Genomic DNA, 17,340 nt, shown 5'->3' with positions numbered 1-17,340 from the left:
CCAGTCACTTCAGCCTTGATTGATGCACCAACTTCAAGGAGTCTCTTGGTCTAATGAGTCCAGTAAGAGAGCAGGATTTGCCCATAAAACACAGCACAGGCCCCACTGGAAAATACAAGGCTAACAAACCGATGACAGCTCTAAGCAAACATATACATTAGTGGCCTCTGTATGTGGCTCAGCAAAATATGAAACTCATCAACGCAACATGTGGCGTGGTCAACTTGCATGAACGTGATTCTTTTTACAATAAATGACTCAATAGCCCGTGGCTTTGAATGGAAGGAGCAGAACATAAAATAGCTGCCTGAAGGTAAAGGGCAGAAGCCAGAAACAGGGGTAGGCCATTTAGTCCCTCAAGCCTGTTCTGCCATTAAATTAGATCATGGCTTCCTCAGTATTGAGAAAATTTCTCTAGTACTTGTCCCCTCAGTCACAAGAAGCACAGTTGCATGTTAAAAATAATTCCGTGGCTCCACTTCTCTCTAGAAGGTAATGACTCTGCTCGGGTATGGCTCCAAAGCACATCATCTTTCTGTTACCTCAATGAAGTAGCTGATGTTCCCAGGTGAGCCTAGATGGCAAGTGGTATTGGGCTGGTTGACCATGGAAAGCACTGGAGACTGAATTTGATTAACTTCTAACAAGCATCAACAGGCACACGATCCAGCAGGACTGACTGGACAGCAATCAGGATTAGAAACCCTGGCTCACTTTTCCCTTCACTCACCGATTAATGCCTCCCCAGCCCAGAATTGTCCAAACACCTCATCCACATGGCTGTCCTTCAAATGCAAGCCAACTGTAGCAACCATATCACCCTGGCTGACACTAGCTAGTTCAGCACAGACCGAGGATTGAAACGATGACTTACCTAGATTTACCCACACATCGGTTAAGCTGAGCACATATATGATCAGTACTCGACATGTTGCCCTTGACACCATCCAAAAAGACAGTGTCTGTTTCCACACCCAGCTCTACCTCACTACCACTTCTCTCGACCTCTTCCACAGTCTCTAAATTGTGAGACTGCTTGTCTGACATCCAGTTCTGGATCAGCAGAAATTTTCTTCAATTGAATATTGGGAAGACTGAAGCCACTGTCTCTGGTCCCCGTCATAAACTCCGTTCCCGAGCCACTGACTCCATCCCTCTCCCCAACTTCTGTCTGAGGCTGAATCAGACTGTTTGCAACCTTGGTGTCATATTTGACCCTGAAATGAGATTTCAACCAAATATCCTCGACAGTGGAAAAATCAAGGGGCTATGGGGGGGGGGGGGGGGGGTGGAACTTAACACAATCACAATCACTAAGGAGGTGGTACTCAGTAAGATAAATCCCCTGGACCCGATAGCTTGCATCCAAGGGTCTTGAGAAGTAGCGGCAGGGATTGTGGATGTATTGGTTATAATTTACTAAAATTCCCTGGATTCTGGGGAGGTCACAGCAGATTGGAAAACTGCAAATGTAACGCCCCTATTTAAAAAAGGAGGCAGACTAAGAAGGAGGAAACTATAGGCCAGTTAGCCTAACATCTGTGGTTGGGAAAATGTTGGAGTCCATTATTAAAGAAGCAGTAGCAGGACATTTGGAAAAGCAAAATTCAGTCAGGCAGAGTCAGCATGGATTTATGAATGGAAAGTCATGTTTGACAAATTTGCTGGAGTCCTTTGAGGATGTAACGAACAGAGTGGATAAAGGGGAACCAGTGGATGTGGTGTATTTGGACTTCCAGAAGGCATTTGACAAGGTGCCACATAAAAGGTTATTGCCCAAGAGAAAAGTTCATGGAGTTGGGGGTAATATATTAGCATGGATAGAGGATTGGCTAACTAACAGAAAACAGAGTCGGGATAAATGGTTCATTCTCTGGTTGGCAACCAGTAACTAGTGGGATGCCGCAGGGATCAGTGCTGGGACCCCAACTATTTACAATCTATATTAATGACTTAGAAGAAGGGACTGAGTGTAATGTAGCCAAGTTTGCTGACAATACAAAGATGGGAGGAAAAGCAATGTGTGAGAAGGACACACAAAATCTGCAAAAGGACATAGATAGGCTAACTGAGTGGGCAAAAATTTGACAGATGGGAGTATAATGTTGGAAAGTGTGAGGTCATGCACTTTGGCAGGAAAAAAATAAATGAGGAAGTTATTATTTAAATGGAGAAAGATTGCAAAGTGCCACAGTACCGCGGGATCTGGGGATACTTGTGCATGAAACACAAAAGAATAGTATGCAGGTACAGCAAGTGATCAGGAAGGCCAATGGTATCTTGGCCTTTATTGCAAAGGGGATGGAGTATAAAAGCAGGGAAGTCTTGCTACAGCTATACAAGGTATTGGTGAGGCCACACCTGGAATACTGCGTGCAGTTTTGGTTTCCATATTTACGAAAGGATATACTTGCTTTGGAGGCAGTTCAAAGAAGGTTCACTAGGTTGATTCCAGGGATGAGGGGGCTGACTTATGAGGAAAGGTTGAGTAGGTTGGGCCTCTACTCATTGGAATTCAGAAGAATGAGAGGTGATCTTATCGAAACGTATAAGATTATGAGGGGGCTTGACAAGGTGGATGCAGAGAGGATGTTTCCACTGATGGGTGAGACTAGAACTAGAGGGCATAATCTTAGAATACGGGGCCGCCCATTTAAAACAGAGATGAGGAGAAATTTCTTCTCTCAGAGGGTTGTAAATCTGTGGAATTCGCTGCCTCAGAGTTGTGAAAGCTGGGACACTGAACAAATTTAAGACAGAATAGACAGCTTCTTAAACGATAAGGGGATAAAGGGTTATGGGGAGCGGGCGGGGAAGTGGAGCGGAGTCCATGATCAGATCAGCCATGATATTGAATGGCGGAGCAGGCACGAGGGACTGTATGGCCTACTCCTGTTCCTATTTCTTATATTCTTATAACTAAGACCGCCTATTTCCACCTCCGTAACATCGCCCATCTCTGCTCTTGCCTCAGCTCATTTGGTGCTGAAGCCCTCATCCATGCCTTTGTTACCTCTAGACTTTACTATTCCAACGCACTTCTGGCTGGCCTCCCACATTCTACCCTATATAAGCTAGAGATGATCCAAAATTCAGCTGCCTGTGTCCTAATTCGCACCAAGTCCCACTCACCCGTCACCCCTGTGCTCGCTGACATACATTGGCTCCCCATTAAGCAACTCCTCGATTTCAAAATTCTCATCCTTATTGTCGAATCCCTGTATGGCCTCGCCCTCCCCATCGCTGTAATCTCCTCCAGCCGCACAATCCCAGAGATGTCAGCGCTCCTCTAATTCTGCCCTCGAGCATCCCTGATTATAATCGCTCAACCATTGGTGGCCGTGCCTTCTGTTGCCTGGGCACCAAGCTCTGGAATTCTCTGCCTAAAGCGCTCTGCCTCTCTACTTCTCTTTCCTCCTTCAAGATGCTCCTTGAAACCTACCTCTTTGACCAAGCTTTTGGTCACGTACCCTAATTTTTCCTTATGCAGCTCAGTGTCATAATACTCCTGTGAAGCTCCTTGGAACATTTCACTACGTTAAAGGCGCTATATAAATACAAGTTGCTTTTGTACAGGAATAGGCCATTCAGCCCCTCGAGCATGTCTATCTTTTAAAGTAGATCATGGCTGATGTTTATCTTAACTCCATCGACCTGCCTTGGTTCTGTAACTCTCAATACCCTTGTCTAACAAAAAAAATCTATCCATCTCAATTTTGAAATTTTCAATTGGCCTAGCCTCAACAGATTTTGGGGATAGACGTTCCAGATTTCCACTACCGTTTGCGTGTAGAGACATCGCAACTAAACGGCATAGTTCAAATTTTGAGATTACGCCTCCAGTTTTGGGCTCCCCCACTAGAGGAAATAGTTTCTCTCTATCCACCCTGTCAAATCCTTTAATCATCTTAAACCCTTCAATTAGATCAATCTTTAACCTTCTATACTAGAGGCAATGCAAGCCTAGACAATGCAACCAGTTTTCATAATTCTATTCATCACTGTCTTCTAGTCATCAAACGATGATCCATATTCATCACCATCTTCGACTCATCAAACGGAAAGTTGGGGGCTGTGGTGATATCAAGCTGGGGTTAAGTGGCACTGTTCTCAAAGTCACTGGAAAGAACACTGTTCATCATTGTCTCCAGAGGGAAGAATCTAATCTAAAGGAACCCTGGCATGACCTCGCTGACAAGAGTGGGTGTGAAAAGTATACAACACTGGCATCTGAACTCTGCAAACAGATGCCAAGTTCTTAAATTCTAGACACTCTTGCATAGAAAGATGCAAGTGGTTCACTTCCACTGAAACGTGGAGACAATTCTAATGAGGATATATAATGGGGGTGGGGACATAACCTCCTTGAGCACAAGACCTAGTTAATAGAATGCGACTAGGCGGGAAACTGAATGTTTGCTGGGGCTCTTAATATCAAATCTACCAAACCAAGCTTTTGTTTTCAACATAATAGAGCAATCTAATTTTAAAAATGGGTGGATAATAATGGAATGCATGCAGGGAGTCACTCAGTGACATAATGTCTAAAAACAGCCAGCACTTGAATACTACAGAAGCTGCTTTGAATTAGGTTGCACGGGTCGGAAATATGAAGGAAAAATAAAGTGCCACAGTAGTTTAGCACTCCAGCATCATCCACGCAGAGAGGTGCCCTATCACAATGGATGCAGTGTTTGTGCTGCCAAGCTACAAACTCCAGTCCTCATTTTGACAGGAGCTATTCTAATAAACAGTAAGGGTAATTTGGGACAGGATGTGTGTGCGTGCGCGCGCTTGTGTGCGCGCCTGGCTCTGTGTGTGTGCGCGCGCGCTTGTGTGGATCTGTTTCATTACATGTGTCTGTCTGTGTATGTGCGCGCGTGTCTGGCTCTGTCTTGGTGAGTGTGTATGTATCTGTATGCGTGCACGTGTCTGGCTCTGTCTCGGTGCGTGTGTGTGTGTGTGTGTGTGTGTGTGTGTGTGTGTGTGTGTGTGTATCTGTGTGCGTGCACGTGTCTGGCTCTGTCTCAGTGCGTGTTTGTCTGTGTGCGCACGCAGCTGTGTCTCGGTGCGCGCGTGCGTCTCTCTGCAGCTGCGGGCGTGGGGTTGCGTGTCGGCGTGCGTGTGGGGCTCTGTCTCGGTGCACGTGCATACGCGCGTGTCGGGCTCTGTCTCGGTGCGTGCGCGCTAGCTCCGTGTGTGTGTCGGGCTCTGTCTTGGTGCGTGTGCGCGAGTGTGCAGGGCTCTGTCTCAGTGCGTGCGCGTGTGCACATGTCAGGCTCTGTCTAGGTGAGTGTGTGCATCTGTATGCACGCACTCATCTGGCGGTGTACACGCGCGCGGCTGTGTCTCGGTGTACACGCGTGCGTCTCTCTGCAGCTGCGGGCGTGGGGCTATGTGGCAGCATGTGTGTGCAGGCTCTGTCTAGGTGCGTGTGCGTCTGGTTCGATGTATGTACACGCGTCTGGCTCTGTCTCGTGTGTGTGTGTGTGTGTGTGTGTGTGTATCTGTGCGTGTATCTGTGCGTGTGCGTGTGGGGCTGTCTCGGTGTGAGTATGCACGCGTGTCTGGCTGTCTCTGTGCGTGTGTGTCTGTGCGCACGCATCTGGCTGTCTCTCGTTGTGTGCGCACGCGCGCGTCTGTCTGGGTGCGCGCCCATGTACGTGGCTGTGTCTCGTCTGGTTCTGTCTCTCTGTTTGACTGTCGGTGAGCGCGCATGTCTGTGTGCGAGTGTCTGTGTGTGTGTTTGCATGCTTGTGTTAACATTTGGTGATAGTTAAGCTGTAAAGCCTTAAAGCCTACTGATTCCCGCTCCACCCTCCCTAAACACTCCCACCCAAAAAGACAAGAGACAGGCCAGAAAGGCGCTCCTAATTGGTTTGAACTGACAGCCATATTATCGTAATAAAACCTCTACGTCCTAGTACATGGGAAGGTGATTGCAAAAGATATCCAAAACTTTGCTGTTTTCCATTAGCTGTTTAAATACAGGAAAATACTTGGCCTTTACTCTTGTGACACACAGACCTGGCTTTCCATCGCAGTATAATGCTAGATATTGTAAAAAGAATTTTAAAAGCAAGGGAACAGTACAAAGAACACTTCTCTTTTCAGAATACAGCAGACCCCTTTTACAAGACAGAGGTTGAGAAGCATGAATATAAAGGGTCTGTTCTATGATTCACTATTAGTGAACTAGCCATAAAAACTCTGCAATATACCAAGAGATCAGAGTATATCAAACAGCCGCACAAAGGGAGAGGAAAGTCAGAGTTTTAAACCCTTCACTGATTTTAGCCCAGACTCCAGGAGAGTTAGTCATTAAAACATTTCAAGGTTTATCAAATACTCTTCCTTTATAGGATGCAGCTGGGACACCCCAATTAGGTTCGCTGTCGAAAGAAAAACAGATGAAGGAAATGCAGGAGGTAGCGGTAAACCCCTTGCACTGGGTTGAATGTATCAGGCCCTTCAGAACCACAGTAGTTACACAGTGCATGCAGAAAGGGAAGAATCAGCAATAGTTAAAGCTTTGTCTGAAAAAAATCCTTGGTAAAACATTAACCATTTAACTTGATTACAAGTAAGTTGAAGATCCTAAAAAAAAGCTCCATTTTCTTTCATTTGCTTCTCCTGTTGGGCTTTAGCCAGTAATCAGCTTTTAATGCTTTTGGTGATTTGGGGGCTGACATTGATTGGCCCTTACTGATGGAGGTTTATAGACTTGAAGTCTCCCACTAGAGCTTAATTGAGTTAATTAGAACACGGGTACAGCTGCACACATTGAATAGCTGCTCCTGTTCCTCCGCTCCCCTCCCCCCTTCAAACACAGATACAGATTCCCGAAACATTCATTGTTGGAAAAACAGGGCAGAGAGCTTCTTGTGGAGTTCACAATGAATGCCATATGCTGCTCTAGTATTTCGCCCAGAGCCCCAATCCCAACTACTGCCTTTCTCGAAGGCTGCTCTCAGGATTGCTGCTATACAGAGATAGTTAAGATTTGCAATCCCGAGCCTTATCCATTTTAATGACCTTGGGTTTGCTGCCTAAAAATCCCAGGATTTTGGAAGTAACATTGGTTATTGAGATTTACTAATATACCTAATCAATCTTTAACTTAGTGACTGAAGAACTTTCCATTTATACCTCACCATACCATCCCCGTTGATCTACATTGGCTCCCAGTCCACCAACGCCTCAAATTCAAATTTCTCATTGTCACGTTCCAATCCGTCTGTGGCCTCGCCACTCCCCATCTCTATAACCTCCTCCAATCTACAAACCTCGCAAGAATTCAGTAGTCCTGCAACCCAGGTCTCCTACACACCGCCCTCTCTCTTAGCTCCAGCATGGCAGCCGTGCCTTCAGCCATCTAGGTCCGAAGTTCTGGAATTCCTTTCCCAAAGCTCCCCGCCTCTCGCTCCTCCTTAAAATCCACCTGTTTGAACAAGCTTTTAGTCACCCCTCTGAATACCTCCTCATTTGGCTCGGTGTCAGTCTTTGTTTGATTCCGGTCCTGCGGAGCACCTATGGAGCTTTTCCTACATTAAAGGCACTATATAAATACAGGTTGTTGCTGCTCAATTCAGTTATGCAGCCCTGTGAGAGCTAACAGTCGGCACGCTTTCAATACAGTCTTTCGTCTCAGTTCCCAACGCGGATAACGTTTACACGCCCTGGCCTAAGTGTGCGACAAGAGTTTTGGTGCTGATGCAAAGTTGGCTTCAAACACGAGCTGTCCCGGGCAGCACGTTACCTTGCACATGTCAACTGCACCTCCCACGATGCTGTGCAAGAATAGCTTACAGCTGCCATCTAATCTCACTGCTGCCCAAGATCTGCATCACCAGGGCAGAAGGGACCCTGACTGCAGGGGCTACTCTCCTTTTGACCCACATTTTCAGGGCTCGGTCAGTTAAATCACACAGCAAACCAAAACATGAATATTCCTGCCAACAGCTATCACTGAATGCATTTGCCCGATTGAAACTGGGCATCACAACAGGCATGCACCCCACATTGCAAAACCTGAGCAATGGGCTGTGGGTCACTGTTTCTCCACCAGTAAACTCCTGTTCAATTTACTGTGGACTCTTTTGGAAAGGAATCCGGTACCATACAAGAATTGCTTACAAGGCTGCTGTAAAACTGATCGAATACATTCGAGACAATAGTTTAATGAGCAACACTGCGGAGCATACAGAAAAGGAGTGTTGCTGCATGTTCCATTGCCCCATCCTCCCAAAGCCAAGGCCTCTTCCCTCTCGCACTGAATTCCACACATTCAAGATGCACTTCAATCAGGGATGCTCAAACTTTTGTGTCTTTGTGGGTCACGCAGGTATGTGGAGACTGGAAGGCCACACACAAAATCGAGGTTCCATTAATTTCCAGGTATCTCAAGTTGTTGATACCAACAGATCTGGGTGGGATTGGGATACATCAACCAGCGAGGCCACTATGTTTAAAAAAAAACTTTCCATGCCTCCAGGGAAGAAAATTTCAAACAGACCAAACCAGCAAATAAAATATATCAATGCAAATTAGGCTGTGAGGCCCAGGTTGCCAGGGCCACAGCCTTGAGACCCGTATATCAAACGACATTAAATCATAAACCCCTCTGTAGCAAGATCTTGCCCTGCCCCACTGCAGTTCCACCCAAGCCTGTCGGCATTCATATTTTTTTGGAAGGACCGCAGCTTAAATATAAAAACAGGAGACTTGTCACTGAGGCAACACTTCAGTGTTTCCAACCATGAATGGGCAGCTTGCCCACCCATGAGAGGAATCAGATGTGATAATGAGGGGAAGTCACTGATGAATTGTGTTTTATGTCCTACACAAAGCAATATGTTACTGAAGTAGAGACGCAGTCTGACAGAGATGGCTGTTTAAAATGAAACTGGAAAAACCAGATGCAAACAATAATTAAAGATTCAAATTGAGTCAGGCAATTTACTCACCAACTTTGGAAGCCTCAATTAGATGATCGTTACTGAGCTAATTCAGTCCTTATGCACGCCCTTGTTATATATGCTGAAAATACTAAATTTTGTGACAATCCTAACTAGCCTAAAGCAATCCGTTTTACATCAGTCTTACCATATGGAAATTTGGAGCCCAAGCCAATTTTTACATTGCACGCAAAATAAACCCAGATGCCAAGACATTCACTGTCAATGTAATGATCGCAACACTGTTAGAAAGGATGGCAATTCCTCTGGAAGGTCAGCAAGACCCTCTTGTTGGGAATTTAAACTCAACTTACAAAGAATGATATGAACAGATCAACAAGCAATCACACATAGAATGGATGCTGGGTAGGGTAGTGGAGGCAAAAATCCTGGAATCCTTTATGAAATAGCAGAATGCGGAGATGGAATACTCTATCTGGATGGAAATGGTAGGATGGGCTTAATGGTGTTCCTCCCTCATATTTTTCAGTAACATGCCATTCATCTTGATTTCCTTCCATTAACTTTTGTCCTAATCTTACTTACACAGCTCCAAAGAGGAAGCCCATGTACTGTCCAGCCACCTCAGGTGTTTACATAAACCGATACTCCTCCTGCAGTTTGTGAGCTCTGTATGCTGGGAATCAAGGGCGCATAAATTAACCTTGGGCAGCAGAGCAAAACGGGCAATAGCGCAAAATGAATTTATACCCCAGGGTATGTGCATCATTGACAGATTGATTTTGGGACATTTCCTCAAACTCGCTCCTTCCCAAGTGTTCTCACCAAGTATTTGGTGAAACAGCAAAGATCAGGGTAAACAAGGAAAAAAACTGTAAAAATCAATAATAATCCTACCCCGATTCTGTACCATGGTCATGTTGCCAAACAATTCCCCCGTGTTAGTCCATTGCAATGAGCGTCTTGAATCCATACAATGTTCACTAGGTTAAAGAGACTTCATTCCTTATACTTACCAAAACCTAGATTCCTCTGGTTAGTGATTCCACTAACCTGGTTATGCTAAACCTGTCTTGAACCTTGGTTAAACCACACTTGGAGTACTGTGAACAATTCTTGTCGCCATATTATAAAAAGAGTATAGAGACGCTAGAGAGGGTGCACAAAAATTTATAAGGATGGTAACCGGAATGCGATCAGCAAAGAAGAAACAGGCTGGGTCTCTTTGCTCTTGACAAAAGGCTAAGGGGTGACCAAATAGAGGTCTTTAAAATTATGAAAGTATTGATGGAGTAGAAACAGTGCGTTGTCACTCGTGGGAAAGAGCAAAACTAGAGGCTATCAATATAAGATAGTCAGCAAGAAATCAAATAGGGAATTTAGAAGAAACTTCTTTACCCAGAGCGTGGTGAGAATGTGGAACTTGCTACCACAGGGAGTGGTTGAGACAAATGCATTTAGGGGAGGCTAGATAAGCATATGAGGGAGAAGGGAATAGAGTGTTATGCTGATAAAGTTGTGAAAAGGAAAGACGGGAGGAGGCTCGAGCGGAGCATCAAAGCAGGCATGGACTGGTTGGGCTGAATGGCCTGATTCTGCACTGTATATTCTATGTAACCCCTAACTGGATGTAATCTCAAGTCATAATTCCAGGTAGATCCCAAATCCTATATCTGGTCTGTGTTGGGTTAACTAACCTCAAAAGGGATAATGTTGGTGGTGTTACAATGGTCTTCAGTGGCCCTGAGCTAGGGATGTGGGTGGGAGGAGAAAATGAAAACCAGCTGTAGTTCTTGGGGGGTGAAACTGGTCTTGGGTTATGGCACAAAACAGGCAATAGTAATTCAGCATCCCATTTTACACCCCGCCTGATTTTCTTCTTCAAATGACAAGAGTTACACCACCAATGCTGGTGGTCACCTAACCAAACACATATTTGGCATTTGGGATCTACCTGTGAATTCTGGTTCGGGATTACACCATGTGTGCTTTATCCAGTGACACGCCTGGAAGTTTAGCAAGGCTGGCACCTAGTATGCCTTTAGACCCCCCAGCCCCGAGGTAGAATAGCCAGCCAAGAATCATTGTGCGGGCTCACATTTACAGAATGAGCACTTGTGTGAGGTACTCGAGGTCAACTGATGCCCTCTGAACTGTAGCCCTATATGAGTCAGTACTTTCAGGCAAGGATGAATCAGAATAGATGGGGGGGGGGGGGCAGGGGGAGGGGGTGCACGCAAAAGAGTTGGAAAAGGCATGCAAACCAAAAGGTCCCAGATTCAATTCCTAGACTTTGCTGCAGTAGCCATGTTAGCTGAAGCGACAGCAGGGATACTACAACTGGCCTCAGCACCACTGATGTGGGGAGGGGGAAATAAAATCCGGGCAGGGTTCCCACTCCTGATTACTATTTAGAGACTCCTGCTGGAATGTACATGTATGCAAACATTGGGTTGAGGTAGCTGGGGTGGGGGAAGAGGGTGGGGGGGCTGAGGTACAGGAAGGTGTCCACCCAGTACCCATAAACCCATGCTCTAATCATGGAGTCCTCTTTTAGAATAAGACAGGAAGGATATGGAAAATATGGAAAAAAGATACTCAGATAACTTCAAAAAAGCTTTAATTTCCATTTCTACTAAAAACACATGATTTAAGTCATCCATATTTCCTAAATTTACCAGATTTAGTGAAAGATCTTAACAACTTTAACATAGCAAAATATCCCAAGGTACTTCAGAAAAAGTGTGTAAACAGTCACTGACCAAGAAACTGGATAAGACTTTGTTGATGGGATAGGCTTGAGAAGGCTTTTGAAGATGGGGAAAGAGAATATAACAATGCAGAGGTGCTTAGGAATAAAATTGCAGAGGGCTGAGGTGTGACGATTAATAAATCTTTCACAGATGGTAGAATGGAATGATGCCGGGGGGGGGGGGGGGGGGGAAGTAGGAAGAGGATGAAACACAGAATCGGAAAAGCAGAAGCTGTGAGCTGGGATGTCATCAGGCTGGTGGCAGGTACAGAGGTAACGTGGAGTGAGATGGGATGTAGGGCTGGAGGAGAGTTCAGAGGTTGGGTGGACTGACTAGTAAATGAGAATTTCGAAATTGGTTGAATTTGGGCAGCCTGTTCAGATGTGACTGCTACAGAGATAGTCGACCTCTGCACCCATCTCCTTCCATCCTACCTCTGTACCCTCCTCCAGCCCGGCCCACTCTATGCACCCTCCTCCAGCCCGGCCCACTCTATGCACCCTCCTCCAGCCCGGCCCACTCTATGCACCCTCCTCCAGCCCGGCCCACTCTATGCACCCTCCTCCAGCCCGGCCCACTCTATGCACCCTCCTCCAGCCCGGCCCACTCTATGCACCCTCCTCCAGCCCGGCCCACTCTATGCACCCTCCTCCAGCCCGGCCCACTCTATGCACCCTCCTCCAGCCCGGCTCACTGCTGTGCTCAAATTGGCCTTCTGGCTAATTCATCTTGAGACGTGGTGGGATTTTTATTCTGTCACTCAAGTAACACTTATGGTTTGCCACACCAGACTGACCCATTGAACTCCAACATATTGAGAGCTCTTGACCAAGTCATCAGGCTGCTGAGAGGAAGATGGTTAGCAAGATAGAATTCCCCAGGACTGATGTTTGTCATTCTTGTGGGGTAGGGAGAAGTGAGACAAGGTATCGAAAATGAGGGTAGATTGGCTGAAGGACCTGTGGAGCAAACTACAATGATGCAGTGCCAGATCTCTGCCACTAGAGGGATCCCTGGTACCCTGTACCCAAATTACTTCCAGGAGGCCTCTAGTGGCCGAACCCTAGTGCCGCAATGCCAGACCTGTCCTTGGAAAAGTGCCTCAGGGCCTCACCTGACTCTGGCCCTGGATCAACATGCCATTTCCCCACCTGACAAGAACAAATAGTTGATTCATGTTCCCTTAGTAGCATAAAATTTTTAATTCTTTTTTGATCCCCTAATTTGTGTGTATAATCTAAGTGAAGTATTAAAACGTTGAACCCAAACAAATCAACTCCATTAATTCCTATAATCTTTTATGGAATGGTAGCATTATTGTAGTCAATATTTGCTATTTACTTTTACAAACACCTTGTAGAATTTTGCTTTGCTGTCCTAAATATTAAAGTTAAATTGTTAAGAAGGAACCATTGGTTGCAGCCACTTCATACTATAGAGAGGCAGTAAATAAAATATCATCATCCTAAGCATGAGTAACTGGAGAAAGAATAAATTCTATCAAATTTTCTATGTGGAACTGTGTTCTGAATAAAAGCTGCAGAAGCTTCTCCTTTGCAAGATGACCTTGTTCATCATATTCCCTTAACGTGCTGACTCACTGAGAGGCATCAGAAGTTCAACCTAATGAGTGATAGCATTGCATCCAAGGCATTTCTTATGCAACACATCTGCAATTACATAACCTAGTCCTGATCACCACATTACAGCTTCCAGAATACACTATTTGCAAAGCGGACTAGTGACACCGAGAAGTTCAAATTCCAGCCTTCATTAATTTGAACAAAAGACATAAGAATTGTTAGAGGATAAAAGACCAAGGTCCATTTGGTTTGCCCTTTGCCATCCTGGTTGTCACATGATCCAACGATAATGGAATTGTTGACTAATCTGAGCAATCAATCTCTCAAAGGCAGACACAAGTAAAATGCAATACCACCACATTATATTCTCAACCTCTCAGCTAAAATTAAAAACAGGAATTCCACTCCCCTTGTGGTAAATGTAGGTTCTGCTCCCAGCTTCCCAACTTTAATAGAATAGTAATAATTCCAAGGACATTAGCTGAAATCAAATTCCTTTCAAGGTCTATATCATCAATGACAAATAATATTAATACAAGTGCAGTACTGTGGAAAATGCTTGGCAGAATCCTCAAGTTTATTTTGTAGACACTGGTCCACACTTCGCTTTCTCCTGTCCCTTCCCAGTACTAATGCAGTGTACATATATTCTCAATGAGCTACCTACCCAGCCTTCTATTTGACACTACATCATCATAGAGCCTCTCAAGTCACTATTGACCTTCTCCATGGATTCAGACATCTTGTCTATTAGAGAATTTGAGTTATTATTCCCAATCCTAGCAGAGTGGCTCTGGCAAGAGAGACTGATTTAAGAGCACAGCACTATCACCATACCCTTCCCCCACCAGCCCCTCCATCTTATTTTTCCCAATGAGGGCAAACTCAGGAGGTCCCGTTTCCACATAGCATTTTACGTAGGTGGAGAATGGAACAAATGTGCTTAAGGCAAGTGGTTTTGAACAAGAACTCTGACACTTCAATGCTCAAACTTAGAGCGAGCTGCCAATTCAATGAAAGAGAACACTTGTATAGTTATTTCATCATCCCTTTTCTCAGTCCCAGTAAGATACTAAAATCAGCTCGGACAGAAAGGTGACATGTTGCCACTTCTGCACCAGAATGTTTAAGTTTTGAAATGATCTGCCCGGTTTTTCAAAGGCAGCCCCTTAATGTCCCATTCGCCCAACTCATGAACCCCCAATGTGCTTTTGTCTCTTTTCAAAACCTTACAGCACAGGAGACTGCCATTCAGCCCATCATGTCTGCACCAACCCTTTGAAAGAGCTATCCAATTGGTCCCACTTCTCTGCTCAATCCCCATAACCTTTCAAACTTTTCCTTTTCAAGTAAATATCCAATTCCCTTTTGAAAATGAATATTGAACCTGCTATCACCATCAGACAGAGCAATCCCGATCATCATAAGTCACTGCTTTAAAAAAGCAATTCTCATTCCATCTCTGATGATGTGGAGTCATTAATGAAGATTTCCACTGAATCTTCCTCAGCACCAAAGGCTAGTATCAGAACTGAAGCCACAACCCCATCCCCTACCCTAGGCCTTGCCTTGCCCTTCCGACCCAGGTCAGAAGCCGAAAGACTAAGCAGCCTCAGTGTCAAAGTCAGACTCAAGATGGCAGAAAATAAAGCACAATGGAGTGATGCAAGGGTGGTAACTTTTTGGAGGGGGGGGGCAGGGAGAGAGGAACAAAGACTCACTGTAGATAGAGTAGCACCCATAATACTCAAGATTCAGTATGTGTGTCGCATAGCAGCAGATCTCAATTCTTGTAAATCAAATGGAAGGTACATACCCAGCACAAATCAAAAACCATGCCAACTTTTCTTTAATTAAAAAATAATCCCTTTTGTTTTATTAAATTAGAAATATAATTTCACTCATTTACCTTTACAATTTGCAGAGGGATTGTAGTACACATTACAGGAATCAGTATCATTTAGCAAAATGGGACCCAGAATCCATTCATAAAGAGAGAGAGCTGCCACACTGTAGTAACAGGGGACTTTACCGCCTCTTCCCCACCCATTCCTTGACTCCACCCCAAAGCATATAACAAAGGTGCATTGAACAGTCAAAATGTATCGACAATTTTAATTGCTTTACACTAAGCCTCTGGAATACTGCAAATTATTTAAAATTAAGATTTCGAATTCTTATTTTTGTGCTTTAAAAAATAATGTATTGATCAGGATATTGGTCAATTTCCTTTCCAGAGACGCAAACCTGCTGCCAGTTCCTTTCAGGCACTGGGTTAATTTCTTTTGTTTAACCCGTGACAGAATGCCTCCCCCGCCTCCCCAATATACTACAATTCGACAAAGACAACAGCCCCACACAAGACTGGTCCAGCAAGAAGCAAAAGGGGACACAGTCCAGCGGTGACTGAAGTTTAGCCGCCAGCCAATCCTCAAATCAGCCCCCAAACCACGCTCGGGTATGTGTCTGTTTCAGTGTAAATGCAGCTTCAGTGATGCAGCGGACAGACTGCCATAAAGGACTAACTGGGTGGTGTCTCCTCGCTTGTTTCCCAACTGGTCCCTCTCCGCATGTTTAAATAAAACATTTATGTATATGTATATATAGGCACACGCACACAAATAAAATGAATCATACTGAAGGATTTTTAAAAAAAACTGCACATAAACCAAAAACTGCTTTAAAAATTCTAAATTTCAGCCTCTTGATCGTTCACTTCAACAGACTACGTCGCGTTTGTAAAGAATAGGAAGGATAATTCCCAGTCGCTGCCTCTCCATGAACCTGTAAAAAGCCTCTTCTCAACAACTTAAGTCACGTTTTAAAAGTTGCAATTAAATAATAAAAAAGGGGAAAAAAACAAATATCGATTCCCCTTGGGATAAATAAACTCGATTAAAATTCCAGGCAGATCTCTTTCTTTCACACATTGCTTTCTTGCAACGGTGCTGTTTCCCAGGCACGCACAAAAAGCCCCACTCCAGACGTGTATTATGTGCAGCACAGTGCACTGGAGACTGGAAGCCAGCAACACCATGCATTAAGTAGAAATCTCCGACTATTTGCAATCTAGTCCCAAGCGCAAAAGAATCCAAGGAGGGGACAACTGCACGATTAGAAGATGCAACACACAAAAAATAGGCTTAGATACATACCGTTATCCGGGGAATGTTTTTTTTACCCTGATATCCCGACATCATCGCGGTTTTTTTGTCTTCCTTCTTTTAAAAGAGTATTATAATCTATCAGTTAAAAAATAAAATAAAAGCCAGCACTCTTTTGCTCTCTAGCTTCTTCTGCTCGAGTCTTGTAGGGACGTGATTTGCTCCCGTGTCCATACAATAGCAGCCCTGTGCGAGTGTGCTCAGACCTGACTATAGGCTGCGCCTTCCTCCAGCTGCTATTGATCGCTGTCTGCAGGCTCTCGCCTCGCCCCGGCTCTGTGTGTCTGTGTGTTTGTGTGTGTGAGCGACACAGCAAAGCCACCGCCAGGCGGAGCCAGAGCCACTCCCAACAGTTCTGGCACCTGAATAAGGTCCCTACAAATCAGCCAAAAAGAAAAACAAAATGATGTATGTCCTCTTGGGCTTCTGATAATTTGGGATCTGACCCAATTCCAACCACCCCTTCCCTCTGAGAGATATTCAGGCTCTATTGTACTGTGCCATAAAACATGCATTGTTTTTCTATTTATAGCCCTACACTCAATTGTATCATTTTAAGGTTAAACATTAAAAAAGATTTTTTTAATCAGCCACAGGAAGAGGTCCGCTTTTATACTGTGCAATTTCTAACATTTCCTTACAATAATGGTATAAATTGATGCATTTCATCAAGCTCTGATGTGGGGGCCACTCCTTTCAAGTAACCACAAGATCTCCTGTGGCTTGCTGTGAGAGTGGGAGGATACAGTTTAAGTTCAGTGTATGTTGTACATGGAAAAGGGAACCCAGGAGTTGTAAGGTTGCCAATTCTGGTCGAATGTATTGCTGGAGGTTTCATCACATGTACTCCTGCTTCCAACAGCCCCGCCCCCACACTCCTACCATTGGTGGCCCAAGGGCGCACCATCTTCCCACACCTAAT

At 44.8% G+C, this 17,340-nt stretch overlaps 1 protein-coding gene across 3 annotated transcripts in view; it reads right to left on the bottom strand.

Annotated features, from left to right (window-relative positions):
• Positions 1 to 17,340, bottom strand: part of LOC139263055 (dihydropyrimidinase-related protein 3-like) — a 239,574-nt gene that overhangs the window by 122,698 nt on the left and 99,536 nt on the right. Inside the window, exon 1 of one of the 3 annotated variants that reach the window (XM_070878570.1) lies at positions 16,410 to 16,681. The exons of the other annotated variants lie outside the window; for them this stretch is intronic. Coding sequence (XP_070734671.1) covers positions 16,410 to 16,454 — 45 coding nt within the window. The 5' untranslated portion in view covers positions 16,455 to 16,681. Of the gene's footprint in view, positions 1 to 16,409; positions 16,682 to 17,340 lie in introns of those variants that run through there. 3 annotated transcript variants of the gene reach the window in all.

Source organism: Pristiophorus japonicus, chromosome 4 (genome assembly GCF_044704955.1).
Source record: "Pristiophorus japonicus isolate sPriJap1 chromosome 4, sPriJap1.hap1, whole genome shotgun sequence".
Classification (NCBI taxonomy): Eukaryota; Metazoa; Chordata; class Chondrichthyes; family Pristiophoridae; genus Pristiophorus; species Pristiophorus japonicus.
The sequence above is the reverse complement of the archived record's forward strand: the minus strand, read 5'-3'. Positions and strand labels throughout refer to the sequence as shown.